Source organism: Trifolium pratense, linkage group LG7 (assembly GCF_020283565.1).
Source record: "Trifolium pratense cultivar HEN17-A07 linkage group LG7, ARS_RC_1.1, whole genome shotgun sequence".
NCBI lineage: Eukaryota > Viridiplantae > Streptophyta > Magnoliopsida > Fabales > Fabaceae > Trifolium > Trifolium pratense.
In genome coordinates, this window is record NC_060065.1 from 35387478 (window position 1) to 35403114 (window position 15637).

General features: G+C 30.8%; 1 protein-coding gene across 1 annotated transcript; it reads left to right on the forward strand.

Moving 5' to 3' along the window:
• The first annotated feature begins 5134 nt into the window (after positions 1-5134).
• LOC123899952 (gibberellin 2-beta-dioxygenase-like) lies at positions 5135-8335 on the forward strand. Its single transcript, XM_045951226.1, has 3 exons — positions 5135-5707; positions 6380-6734; positions 7823-8335. Exons 1-3 carry the CDS (start codon positions 5301-5303, stop codon positions 8072-8074), a joined length of 1014 nt encoding a protein of 337 aa, XP_045807182.1. The 5' UTR covers positions 5135-5300; the 3' UTR covers positions 8075-8335.
• The last annotated feature ends 7302 nt before the right edge of the window (positions 8336-15637 follow it).

Sequence of the window (15637 nt, forward strand, 5' to 3'; positions counted from 1 at the left end):
TGTACAGAGTAATGTTCTTTTTATAGTATATATGTAGTTAAATGATATTGTTGTATTTTTGTTAAGAGATTAAATGTGTGTTTATATTCATTCGTCGGTCATAATTATTAATTTTATGCGGATTGCTATATGTTATTTATTTTACTTTTTTGTAAGGTAAAGAAACATTTTAAATTGAGTAATTAAAACAAAATTAATACCGCCTATATAGTAGATTATATAAGATATATCGATGCCCAGTTAATAATTAATTTTTATTTAATAAAAAATTTAATTTGTATAAAGTGAGGTAATTTGAATTTGGGTTACATACAAAAAATTGAATTTTTAGATAAAAAGAAAAAAAATCGTGGGAGAAGTAACAAATAAAGTAGAGTTTTGTGATTGCAATTGGGCATTTTTTTTTTTTTTTGATAAGCAAAATAATGAATTATAAGGAGTACAAGGGGTACTCAACCCTTACAATTCAGAATATATCACTTTAGATGCGTTGAAAACAATCTAAAGGATTATTACGCCATTCAGAAAAAACTAAATTAACATTGTTCCCTGTTCGGCCTATAAACCAAAACCAAGAAAAATAAACAATTTGCTCCACTAAAGATGATATGTTGACACAGTCTCCTCTAAAAATAATGTTATTACGCGTGCGCCAAATACTCCATGTCGTCGCCAGCCAAATTATATGACGAATTCGCTTGCTATGGTTGCCTTTTGCTAATTCACCAAACAAAGTGAAATGGCTTGTGACGTCCTCAAAAGAGATCACATTAGTGCCCAACCAAACAAATATTTTCTGCCAAATTTGTGAAGTAATGCAGCAAGTGAAAAAGATGTGTTGTATGTCCTCTACCTCTTTGAAGCAAAATACGCAACTTCTCTCATGATTATTCGTGATAATACCTTTGCAAAATAAAGCCTCCCGGGTTGGTAATTTTTCAAGTAACAACCGCCAACCGAAAACGCTAACTTTTGATGGAACATTGTTCTTCCATAATCTTTTCAATGCTGCCACTGTATTTGTATCAAGGGTAGTACCTACACGTTTGTCCTGCAAAACCATGTACGTTGATCGAACCGAAAAAGAACCATCAGAATTTGATGACCATCTTCGCCTGTCGCTAGAAGCTCTGTTAGGCCGAACTTGTTCAAGCAATTGATGCAATTCATTGAGGGATTCAATATCTGCATCATCAAGTGCTTCCATCCAATTAAGTTTCCAAGACCACATGTTGTTATTCCATATCCCCATATTTGAAATGCAAGCATCTTTATGAGTTGATTTTTGGAACAAAGATGGATACAGTTCACTTAACGGTTCCATTCCTAACCATTTTTCCTTCCAAAAAGCTATATTGTTACCGTCGCCGAGAATGCTACTAATATTATTAACAAACCAACCCCCTTCCTCCGCTCCTCCTGTTTTCCACATATCCCGCCACCAAATTGAAGCATGTTTGAGACTCTCCCTCCCTTCCCCATATAAGAAATTAGCGGCAAAAGAACCATAACGAAAATGCAAAAGATTGAACCAAGAAGCAGACAAATCATTCAGACACCGCCACTTCCATTTACATAAGAGTGAATCATTAAATGACTCCAAATTTTTTATGCCTAACCCTCCTTTATCCTTTGGTTGGCAAATATTATCCCAACTAACCCAACATATTTTTGATCTATCCATTCCTCCACCCCATAAAAAATTCCTTTGAATGCTCACCATTTCCTTCAACACACAAACCGGTGCTTTAAAAAAAGAGAAGAAATAGAGAGGTAAACTAGAAAGAACTGAATTTATGAGAGTGACTCTCCCTCCAATAGATAAAAGACGACTATTCCAAACACCAAGTCTCTTTTTCATGGAATCAATAATAGGTAGCCAAGTAGCCTTTCTTCTCGGATTAGCACCTACCGGTATGCCAAGAAAGCGAAAAGGGATAGAATCCACACCACAATGCAAAAAAGACGAAGATGCGCGCAAAAAACTATCATCCAAATTAATACCATAAAGCTTACTTTTGAAAAAACTTTTGCAATTGGGCATTTAACTCATATTGATTATATGTTGGTTCCAAAAATATAACAAATTAATTCATATGGCTTAGTGATAAATGTAATTAAAAGTATAACTAAAAGGTTAAGTGTTCGAATCCTGCTGAGAAATAGAAAATGAAAAAGGGATAAATTGGGAATTTCATATATAGCTTCTTTTCTTATAGTAGAAGTGGTGTAAATTAGCAAAGTGGTGCAAATTAAGGAACATTTTAAATGAAAGTTACATAACTAACCCTCAATTTTCTAGTTTAAATAATAAATATGAATGGTTTTTTTGTCCAAAGTGAAAAGATGCACCTTGCTAATTTAGACTTTCATGTTTTTAGGTGGTTTAAATTAACAAATCCCATATATATATTGAATTTAATAATTAGAGTGATTGATTTATAAATATAAGTTTAAATAATTATGACGTTTGATAAATTTAATTGTACATTCATATATTTTGACGTAAATGAAGTTGTTTTATTATTGCATTTTTCCAATTAAATTGATTTTGATTAAACTAATTGTCATGTAGTAAATAATAAAATAAAATAACTTATTAAACAATTTTGATAAAAAAAAAAGAAGAAGATATTTTTCCTATCATTTTCCTACACCTGGTGTGGGGATGGTAGTGTAGAGAAGAATGATGTGAGGAAAATAAATGATGGTCGAATTAGACTAGGTGAAAAGGAATATGTAAAATTGATGTGACATACATTGGATTTGGACCCATATACAGAGAATATTTTAGATTCTTAATTATTTCTATTTGAAGATTTTTTTTTCGTAATATTATATCATTATATGTTAATTTTTCATATGAACTTATAATACAGAAAGATAGTTTAAATAAAATATGAATAACAATAATTCAAGTTCCTTTAAAAACATTTTGCGTACACACAGAGCGGAGAAATTTTCTGACTTCTATATGTCTATTATTCTTTTTCAACCCTGTAGAGAAAGCGAAAAATATAACTCAAATTCACATATACACAGTGTAAGGATATTCCGATAAAATTGTTCAACTTAAAAATATTGATATCGTCAATTGAATTAGAATTTAAAAACACTTTTATCTTTTTTTAACTACAAATGAGTGGCCATGCATTAATGAATTAGGTGAGTATAATGAAATAAGAATTCATTTTTCCTAAGTTTTAGTTTGTACGGTAAATATATTTGCTAGGTTAGGATGTGGGTTTAAATTTGCAATACTCTTCTTTACCCCTAAATTCTTCGAATAAAAGAACAAATCTCGGCTATAATATCTCATTGTTCCAAATGTAACTATACTAAATTCACTTAAACAGGATATTCAATTCGAATCTATAAAAAATATATGGTTGGAATAATGAGAGATTTTATTAAAAATGATCGTTTAGATTATCAAATTATGAAGCACGGACTGCGATATGGACACCGCGACACGACATGGATACGGACACCGCGACACCATTTATGTAAAAAATATAAGACACCGACACCGCTACATATTTATAAAACATATAAATTGAGAATCAAATATATACATGTAAATCTAATTTAAGCAATATATTTCTTAAAAAAAGTTTTAAAACAAGATACAATAGTATTTTCCTTTTATTTATCCATTTACTATCGAAAAAACTAAAAATATTGTAATCAAAATGTAATGTCTTAAATCCCTCATTGATCAATGTAGTTGTTTCGACACATCTTTAACTCTTGTAGATATGTCTGATATGTGCATAAGGAGAGTATAAGCAAAGGAAAAATAATTTTTTTGGGACACTGGTCCGACACGGGTAGTACGAGTGTCTTACAGGTGTCGGACACCGATCAAAGGAGTGTCGAAGTATAGAAAAAATTGAGTTTTTTCCGACATCGATATAAGCTATCCGACGCGTGTCGGACGAGTGTCATACGAGTGTCGGACACCGACACGTATCGGACACCGCGACACACCTAATCATAGAGGTGTCGGTGCTTCTTAGTTATCAAATAAAAACTATTTGCCAACAAAAAATAGATGAATACTTCACACTAATAACTTAGTCAAAATAACAAACTCAATATTTGGTTATCATTATTATAGTAGTATAATTAGATCTACCTTCCATTTGTATTTATTGTAAAATAAATTTAAAATTAAAATTCATCTTTTAACAAACTATATCATCAGCACCTTTTCATTTTCACAAATCATCAATTCTCATTGAAGTTGATGGTTCTCTATAGTCTATAATCTTTTACTTTTGTCTTAACCATTAAGTTTTGGTTTCTTTTTTTTTTTTTTATAATAAGTTTTGGTTATTTAAAATTTAGTAAAAAAGTAAATAAAATATGATCAATTTTTATTTTTCCTTGATATGAAAATAAAGTATGCCCATTAATCTTCTAAGCTATAGTTTAAATTTAAATAATTAAATTCTTCCGACCAATTGGTGGTTTTTTTCTAACCTAACCTATTTGTCTTAATTGAAGCTTATATGGTATGTGTCTCTTATTTTTAAAAGAAAAATAATGACAAAAAGCAAAGTGTGAACAAATGTACATAGTATAGTATGTGTTTAGTTTTGCGATAGACATAATTGATTTTGACAGAATTGAGTTTGACAGAATTGATTTTGATAGAATTGAGTTTGATAGAATTGATTTATGTTTGGATATATTCATACAAAAGTGAGTTAAACAAAGAATTTGAGTTTAAAAATCAATTCTAGAATGAGAAACTACAATGACTAGCTTCAAGCAGAATCCATTCTGGAGGCAGAATCAATTCTATTTTTGAGAAACCAAACAAGTCATAATTCATTCTACATGTCCTGAATCAATTCTGACGCTCCAGAATTGAAACCAAACATTCACATAGTTGTAGTTTTTTTTTTTAAGTTCCTTTCCTAAAAGTAAATAATATAAATATCATTTTTTCACAAAAGTAATACAAAACCAATTCAACCAATGTGAAAAGAAAAGAAAGAAAAAAAATCGGTCAAAAAAAATAAAGAAAAATGAAAAGAAAGTATGAAAAATAGATTTACATATCTCTCTCTCTCTCTCTCCCCTCTCTTGCTCGATACTATAAATGCCAAGCTGACAATGAGAGCCAGATGGGTCATCTATATAGTTCCTAACGCCTCTCCCTTACCTTACATGCATTACAATTTCTCTCACACCCATTTCTTCATTTAAAACCTCATTCTCCCTAAATCTTTCCACCACCCTCTCTCTCTCTCTCTCTCTCTCTCTCTCTCTCTCAAAACAAAACCAAAACCATGGTTGTTTTATCTAAGCCAACATTAAACAATTTCTTACTTGTAAAGTCATCATGCAAACCAACAACAACTATGTTAAATGGAATACCAGTCGTCGACCTTGCAGACCCGGAAGCAAAAACACTTATAGTAAATGCTTGTAAAGAATTTGGATTCTTTAAAGTTATAAACCATGGTGTTCCATTAGAACTTATGTCAAATTTGGAAAATGAATCACTTAGATTCTTCAAAAAACCACAATCAGAGAAAGACAGAGCAGGTCCTCCTGATCCTTTTGGTTATGGAAGTAAGAGAATTGGATCAAACGGTGATGTTGGTTGGGTTGAATATATTCTTCTTAATACTAATCCTGATGTTGTCTCTAACAAATCTCTTTCCATTTTCCGTGAAAATAGACAGAATCTAAGGTAATGTCTTGTAATGTTTTCGTTCAAAACAGAGTACTCTGTTTTCTCTTCAAAGCATGTCTTTGGTTTTGTCATTAAGAAAATTGGTTTTGATTAAAAATGTTTTTGCGAAATTAATTTGTGTGTGACACTTTTATTGAAGAGATTAATTTTTTTTTTCTTTTCAAGTAACCCAGTGACTATAAATTCCACGCTTAATATGGATAGGTAGGATGATCGGGGTTCGAACTTCATCCATACATGTATAATGCAATGTCCCTTACAAATGAGATTAATTTCTATGCACCGACGGTGTATAACCTTTTTATACATGTGTCTAAAGAAGTCATGTTATACTGTCATTTTTTTATAAAAGTTTGTTTCTAAAAATATAGTTTCAAATGTTTGCACATATGGTTTGATTGTATTCATATCAAAAATAATTTTACACTGTCGGTCTATATAAATTAAATTTTTTATTGAATGTTTCAAAAATTGGTACGAACGTCGAACCAATAAGACAATAAATACCAGTTAAACCAAGTGTGATTCAACTCAGTTCAATCTATGTTCAACCAGACTGCGATACAACTATAATCAAACCAACCGATGAACTAGACAATTCGTGTTCAATCAGTTGAATCGGCCGGTTTAGTATGATTTTTTAAACATTACTTTTATCTATTTTTGTAGGTCTGCTGTGGAAGATTACATTGATGCAATGAAGAAAATGTGCTGTCTAGTATTAGAATTAATGTCTGAAGGATTAGGTATTGAACCAAAGAATGTATTAAGCAGATTATTGAAGGATGAAAAAAGTGATTCTTGCTTCAGAATAAACCATTACCCACCGTATCCTGAGGTGCAACAAGCAGCATTAAATGGAAGGAATGTGGTTGGGTTTGGGGAGCATACAGACCCACAAGTAATTTCTGTCTTGAGATCTAATAGCACATCAGGTCTGCAAATCTGTCTAACTGATGGAACATGGGTTTCTGTTCCACCTGATCATACTTCCTTTTTCATCAATGTTGGTGATACTCTTCAGGTTCGTATAGTTTCTAACACGTTCTAAATATTTAGTCAAGGAGATACGTCAGTTATTCAATGAAATTTTTTTAATTTATAATAGTGATAAGAGGGTATAGATATTATAAATAATTTTAAATAAGAATTTTTTTGCATATATTTATTTTAAATGATTTTGTTCTACTATTAAACAAACACAAAATAGTTTTTACTTATTTTAAATGAATATTTAAAATTTAATCTCTATAATATTATATGTTAAGTGTATGTTTAATTTTATTTTTAAAGGAGACAAAATTGATTCTAAACGTATAATTTTGACATGTTTGGATAATTTAAAATAGAATTATTTTGGCTTTAGAATTGCTTCTAATTCTATTATTGATTTTTACACTCGAATTAATTGGTCAGGTCACTTTTACATGAATACTCACCACATGACCAAACATACGCTAAAACCAATTTTTTAAATTGATATATAATATGTTATAAATGTCGTAAGTCTCGATGAACTTAGCTCAGTTTATAAGAACATTGTATTATATATGTATGTGTCAAGGTTCGGACACCTCACTGTGTAAATTTGACCAAAAAAAAAAGTCCTTAAATATCAATTTCTAAGGAAACAACTTTTATTTTTATTGTATTATAATAAGAGAAAATTTTTCATATATTTGAACAAAATCATCAACTTAGATTCCTTCATTTCCATATAGTCAATAGGTCAATCTTCTTCCCCATTGTGTCCCTTTAATTTCTTGGTTTTTTCCTTAATAATATTATAATACATCTACATTAAAATGCATAATCTATACTCATAGCCCTGAATACACACAAATGGCAATAGTTGAATTATTCAAACTATTGAGACCATTTGATTAATCTAAAAATGTGACATCAAACTTGATCAACTTGCATACCATAAAGAAATTTGAGTTGAGGCCTACAATTATTTTATCTTTTGAAGTGTCGTGTTGACACAAGTCTCACATAAACTTTTTAGTACTACAAGAAAACATCCACACATGTATTCAATTTTATTAGTAGAAAAGAAAAAAAAATGTTCTAACTTTGGTTTGTGTCATGTGTGGGTTGAAATTAATGCAGGTATTGACTAATGGTAGGTTTAAAAGTGTAAAGCATAGGGTTTTGGCTGACACAACAAAATCAAGATTGTCAATGATATACTTTGGAGGACCACCCTTAAGTGAAAAGATAGTGCCTTTACCTTCTTTAATGTTAAAAAAAGAAGAGAGTTTGTACAAAGAGTTCACGTGGTATGAATACAAAAAGGCTATGTACAATTCAAGGCTGGCTGATTATAGACTTGGGCCTTTTGAAAAATCTTATGGCAAATGATGCAACAAAAAAAAAAAAATCTGAATTTTGGCACATGATATTTGGCCTTTCTTTTTGGGTGTTATGCATTTGGGATTCCAATAGTTGACTCTACTTTTTTGACATATAAATATATATAGAAAGTGAATAGGTTGTTTAATTATGATGTTATTCTATTTTATTTTTTGTACTTCTTTTTCTTGTTTAATTGAAATGTAATAGTCACTATTACTTTATATATTGTTATTGCAATGAAAATCTAAGTAATATTTTATTGTGTTACACATTTTTTTGTATTTTTTGCCGATTTACTTTCATATTTTTATGTGTTCAAAGTTGATTTAGGTATAAATAAGAGCGAAATCAGATATTAAACTTTAGAAAATCAAGTCTAAAATATATAGTCTAGTAAATAAAAAGTAAATTCTCTTATCATCTAATGAAAGAAGTATAAACCTCGTCTTGATTTTATGTTACATGTATTTCGTCGCAGTCGTACTATTTTTTTTTTCTTTTTAAAAGTGTAACTCTTGTATTTCTTGTTGATATTTTCATAATAAACAACACAAAAAAGACTAATATTTACATTTTCAAATCGTCTTTGTTGTAACTTCATAGAATTAGAATCAACAAATCTTATAATCAAAGTCATTGGTTCTCTTTTAGATTCATCATAAGTTATGAACAATTAAACAAAACTTTGCATTTGTACATTCCTAAAGCAAATACATGTAAAATTTCTTTTTGAATAGTTACGTGAAGTGTATTTTGAATTATGAGGAGCACTTTTCAAAGAAAACTTAATCTTAAAGTGCATGGTTCAAATTTCATGTAAGACAAACTCACATAGGAGGTGACAAGATCATAAGTAACCGTTATGGTAGCTCAAACTTATGCGGTTAACTTTGTAACTTGAAGAAAATTGCCCTGATATCTAGATCTCATGTCCTTTAAAAGCAAAAGCTTGACATGTTAACTCTCAAACAATATCATGATATAATTTAAGAACTCTCAAGAAACATATAGATAGAAAACTGGTAACCCAAAAACGTTTAGATGAGATGGTGCGAATATTTTTTTATTATTAATGTATTTATTTATAAATCATTTTACATTCTAATTAACTTTAGTATCGAATAAATGTTTCTCTACAAGCAAACCGAATATATTAAATTGAAGTGAGCTTTAGCAGCATAAAGTGCATGCACAAAAGCAGCAATAAGAATAATCCACCGTTTTTTGGCATCGATATAAATTATAATCCACCGTATATAATTAGAATAAAATAATAAAAAAGAACCATCCAAGAAGCAAGAATTAGGTAGAACCCAAAACATAGAGTTAAAAAATACGAGGAAGTTGGATCTTACCGGAATTATTCTTATTTGCTTTATTTATAAATCAGCACAAAATTTTATTGAAAGAGAGAATCAGTGATATTTCTTGGCAGTTGGATTAACATAAATTATATAGTTTTTTTTTGGTGTGCTGCTGAATAACATAAATTAGATATCTAGTGTATGATATAGGTTAGGATATCTAGTGATACTTTCTGTGTTGCTTTTTTGTAGGTTAAAATATTTCATATACAAGCCACTAAATTTGATCTATTGAGAAATGTTTATAATATATTAGAGATTTTAGATTTTATCTTCACCTTCATTATAAAACAACAAAAATTCCATATACTTCCATTAATAAAATTGGTTTGCTTATTAAAAAAAAAAAACCTCTTTAGATTAGAATAGATGGTCCAAAATAAAAGACTGATTTTTAATAACCTATGTGTCTTTTCACTAACTATCTTGAACCTCTTTAGATTAAATAACACATTTTGAAGATGAGAAGAAGAGTTTCCCGTTAGGAGTCACATCGGGTATATCAAAATATTCAATATGGTACTTAAGTTATAAGGATCTCCCATTTATTGAGTTAGTTTTTTGGGTTGGACTTTCTTCATATGATTAAGTCTTAACAAGTGGTGCTTTCACCGAGAGTTGGGGCACAAAAAAACTACCTATAGATTAGATTAAAGTGCTCCACGAAATACTAATAAGTGAGTGAACCATCGATCGATGTCAGTGTTTATCAATGTCAGTGCCGATAGAGTGAAAATCGTCGTGGACATTCACTCTTAAAGGGCGAGGCAATGTTAGGAGTCTCACATCGGATATATCAAAGTGTTCAACATGATACTTAAATCATGAGATACTCCCACCTATTGAGCTAGTCTTTTGAGTTGGGTTTTGTTCGTATGTTAAATTTCTAACATCTTATGATGTGAAGCATCTATTTTGATTCAAAGGTTGATAAGTGCTCTCATTATCATATAAAAAAAAATTTCACCAAATATATATAGCTCTAATTCTTGTATATTTTATGAATGGATCATTAATCCTTTGGATTGTATATTTAGGTTGACTTTTTTATTTTTAATTGGACGTTGATAGTTCTTTTTTTGGGTTTGTTCTTTTATTAGGTCAAGTATCCTTATACTTATTTATACTTAATCTGGAATGGTGGGTATAGTACCATTAATAATTTTCTTTGATGATAAAAGAAAAAAAACAATTGCATCAATAGAAAAATATATAAACCAAGTCACAAATACTCTAAAATGCTAAATGTCAACATAATATTTGAATAAATATACAATTTCATAAGCAACAGCATTCATCAATTTTCAAGGGATCCTCATCTGAATGCAAGTGTTTTCTTTTTTTAGCTTACACATCTCACGTCCAAAACATCATCATATTGTATCCTTTTATGTACATTGGGTGGGGTTTTAACCATCTTCTCATACTACTAATATCCAAGGCCAATATGTCAAGCATATACCCGCTCTCTAATTATAAGCATTCTTTCGAAGAAAAAAATTGTCCCAAAATATAAGTCTCATTTCAATTCCCTAGACACATTTATTATTACTTTTTCAAACATAACCATATATACTTTGCATTAAAATCCGTAAAGTTAACTATAAGTACATCTTTTCACAAAGAACAATATAATAATTGTAATACTCAAAAAGTATATATTTATTACACTACCAATTTTCTTAATAAGCATAAATTTTTTTAAAGGGGCTTATATTATATCAAGTGACGAAGGGAGTATAAGTCAACAATGTATAGCTGACATGTCTCATTCACCATATAAAAGTTCTGCTTCTGTGTTTGGTTTCATGTTTGGCTTAATTTGGTATATCTTTGTAGTGATGCTATGTCGGCAATGAAATTAGAGACATGAAAATGATGTTTTAGATCTTGGCTATGTTTAGATATTTTGAAATTGATGAAATATAATCTGAGCAAAACTTTTTACCATGTTCATTTTATTTAATCAAATTGAGAATGTACAATGTAAGTATCAAATGTATCTAATAAACGTTTTGTTTTTTTTCTTTTTTTTTTTTTGGTAGAAACGTTTTGTCTTTTTAGTTAACTCATAAATAAGAATTTAATTTATATGCAGTCGTCGTGTAAAGTTATTTTACACATGCATCCAATAATATACTGACACATCATGTATGGTGTTTAAAAGTACATAATGTGTCACATTCATTAAATGATGTGACAACGAATTATTGGATGTATATGTAAAGAATTTTTGCACTGACAGTGCACAACAATTAAACTCAATAAAAAAATAAATTTTATTTTGTATAATGTGGGTATGTGACAAGTACTAAATTTTATTGTGTAAATTTTTTAACAAAAACTAGGATGATAATATCCAATTTTACAATGGTATTAGAGCCTCCTACACGATCCGTTGGATCGCCTGCTATCAGGTTTTTGAACGGGTCATTCATCATTTATATCTGCGCCTCAAGCCCAATAGTATTGTATGCGAGGAGCTGTGTTAAGAAGTCTCACATCGGTTGCGAGATAGTCTAGAATATATGTTTATAAGTAATAGACAATTCTCACTTTACAAGCCGGTTTTGTTACGATGAATTAGGTCAAACTCTCAATTCTAAGGGTATTCATATCCACTCTTCTTTGCCCGGAATTATATGCACCTATTCTCATTTTATAATACAAGATTTTACCTTATCGGTCATTATTTACATTATTACTTTTTGTTGGGAAAGTAGACTACTAAAACTCACACACAATTACGATGTTTTCGATTTAAACTTAAATGACGGTATTCAACAAAATAATATCGACATTGTCGGTTAATTTAAATCCTACGTGAAAGTAATCAGGAACCAATAGTCGGTGATTATTTTCAAAGATAAACAAATCTATGATGGGCTTGTTCCCTGATCACTAATAAGGTTAGGCATGGTTTTGATTAGAGTCCAATTCTGACCGACCAAATCATTCCACCACAAAGTAATGCCAAAGTAAGGAATTAATTTCTTTGTCTCCCAATTTTATCCATACCATACATGATCCAAGAACCAAGGTGAGTGAAAAGCTATGCACGAGGGTTTGAAAATATGTTATCACTTTTTATCATTGGTTACCAAGTTCAATGAACTCTAAGTAAGTAGAAACAATTTTCTTTGATCAAATAATTCAAATTGCAAGTGTGTTTCTTAAATTTTTTAATTTGATTTACTGGAGTTGATATTATAATCATTCAATTTACTAATAGCGTAAATGCATACCGGTATATGTTGAGTATGACACACATGCATCAGGAAGAGGGTTGGGGGTGAGTCCGGGTGACACAAGAGCTACGCTAGCCCTTGTGATACGGTTCAGGGGTATTGTTGTTGCAATATGGACCGAATTAATATTATTATACATGCTTAAATATGCAATCAGTCCTTGCAATTACATCAATCCTTGGTATTACCCATCACTTGAGAAACTCCGTTAATATAAACGAATTGTAGCAACTTTTACAGTCGGAGGCGTAACCATCACTTGAGAAATTCCGTTATCAAACTTCTTGTGTTCATTGTATGCGTTTATTCGTTATTTCTCTTTTGTCACTAGTTGTTCCAACAATATGTAAGGTTAGCAAAAATCGAGAATTTAAGTAATATATACTTACAAAATACTATAAATACATCAATAATTTAAAATTTAATCTCAATTATAAAGTGAAAACCTAACATCTCCGAAATCAGCCTAACAAATAAGAAAAGAAACCAAATATAAAATGAGGAAAAAAAGAATTTTTTTTTTTTAAAAAAAAAAAACTATTATAAAAACTTCCTGCGAGATCATCACGAGTCCAGCCGAATAAAATTGTTTTCATTTCTAAATTTACTAAAATTGGAGTTTAAAGTCAAATTAACTCGAAATGGATATCTAGACTTGTGGAATTATATGAATTTACAAGTTAACTCACGATTTTAACAACCATGTTAGTATGTCTCTATCTATATGTTTATTGTCAGCTCCCCAAAGCATTTCGTCGCTTATTACGCCCTTTTTTGTCTCTGGGTGCCTAGATATCCACCATAATTCTTTCCTCGTTTGAACCTCGCCCTTAACTTGAAGTCTATGCCATCCTAAGGTACTGCTAGATGAAAGGATCTTATCAACGTCCAAAAATGAGAAATCATAGAATAGCTTAAACCAAACTACTGGATCGGAAAAATGGAGTTGCCTCACTTGGATGCATATCTGAATAGTTGTACTTTTTGTTCAGCCAATTAATGTTTATCATCTTTTAGCTATAATTATGCTTAAATGAATACTTACAAGTTGCTCAATAAGAAATAATCTTAACTTATAATTGAAAGCAATGGTGTTTATAACCTGATGCTTATCCTTGGACTATAATTTAATTAAGGATCCTTTTACAGATTCCAGAACCACAAGAGTGAATATCAATATTTTGTGGAACATATTCGAATTTGGGCTCAGATATCTTGTTACTTTATCCAGAGATTCGCAAAACCAAATATAAGGATAATCACGGGCAACCTCATGTACTCACTCACGTGTCAATTTTGAGATGTGATGTTAGCTATTTCCAAGTTAAGCCATTGTAAGGAAAAGTTACCAGGTACTAAATGATCTGTCAAAAACTTTTCTGTTGTGTACCAATTTGCATATGCTACATTAAGATGCTGCCAATTTGTCAATGCTCTCTAGGTCCATCAACCCCAGTGGTAGGCTGGTTTGCACATTGGTATAACTTCATTACTCAACAGGTTGTTCTGTGTTCTTAGAGACTCTTTTTGGAACATGGATTACATGCTGTCAAATATTTAATGCATTTACACAATTAACTCATTTGTGATTGTTGAATTAAGATTTGGCGGTTTATATGTTCAATATTTTAAAATACACAGTTAACCAGACCTTTTGATCTCGATTTAACAACCACGAAAGTGCCGATGGCATGAAAGCCTTGATGCGAGCTACTAAATTTGACATACACTTACCATCTTGCGCTCTTGCTCATTGCCAAAAGCCCGCGCAAAAAATTTGCAAAACTTGTTTGGAAGATAATTTCCAAGACAGACTGGTATCTGAATTGATGTTTTCTCTCCCCACCTCCGTGAATCTTTTATCCCCCTGAATTTCCAATTTTGCCCTTGAAAAAACTTCGGTTTGTAGAAACCGAAGTTTTTTTTTGCCTTGAAAACAAATTTCGGTTTCTAAAAACCAAAATTTACTCTGAATTTGCACTAGTAAAAATTCGGTTTATGCGAACCGAATTTTTCTGCAAGGGCAAAATTGGAATATTGGGGGTATAAAAAATTCACGGGGGGTGGGGAGAGAAAACATCATCTGAATTTCCTGAAATTTTCCTGGCAGTTGATGTGTTATGCATTTTTATGTATAAAGAAAGCAAAAAGAAGTTATATGATAATTTACAATGAGCCCATTATCAACATATTGTGGTTTAAACACCTGTTACAAATTCTGTTTAGGCCCCCCAAATAAGCCTAACTAGTCTAACTTTGAGTTTTAAAGTATAAAAATATAACTGAACATTGCTTTTTGGTCCTCAACTATATGGGTGCATTTCGGAAGATACGATCCGAAACTTAGCGATTTCAGAAGTTATCTTCTCAAGCATTTTTTAGGGTAAAATTCGGTTTTTAAGGGCCTGAGAGCAATGTAGGGGGCAAGAAGAGCAATTTTTCTACTTACTTAGCCATAATGTTTGGGCAACGGCTCTAGAAGTGGCAACGGCTCTAGAATATCAAAGCTTCCTCCTCCTCTTCATTTTCTTGTACATGCAAATGCAATGAAAGTATTTTTAAAATAATTATTCTCTTGGAGGAAAAATTGCAGTCATATTGATAATTCAAAATTCAAATATATATGGTCTTAAGAGACTCTACCAACAAAGAAACAAACAGCAAGCAGAATGTATTTGAATGAAAAGAACATTCATTTTATTTATAAAATAGAAGTTTTTTTTTTGAAGAAGCTAAATTAGCCCACCCAAATTGGCGCCAGAGAGAATCGAACCTCAGACCTCAAGAGGAGCACACTCCCAGGTCCCAAGCCAATACCAATGCACCAACCCAAGTGGGTTTTATAAAATAGAAGTTATAGAAGCTTTGTCCATCCTCCTGATGCATACGCACTGACTATAACCTAGACTCTGCTATAGTGTCATATGTTCAACAGACATACTGATAAGAACATGTAA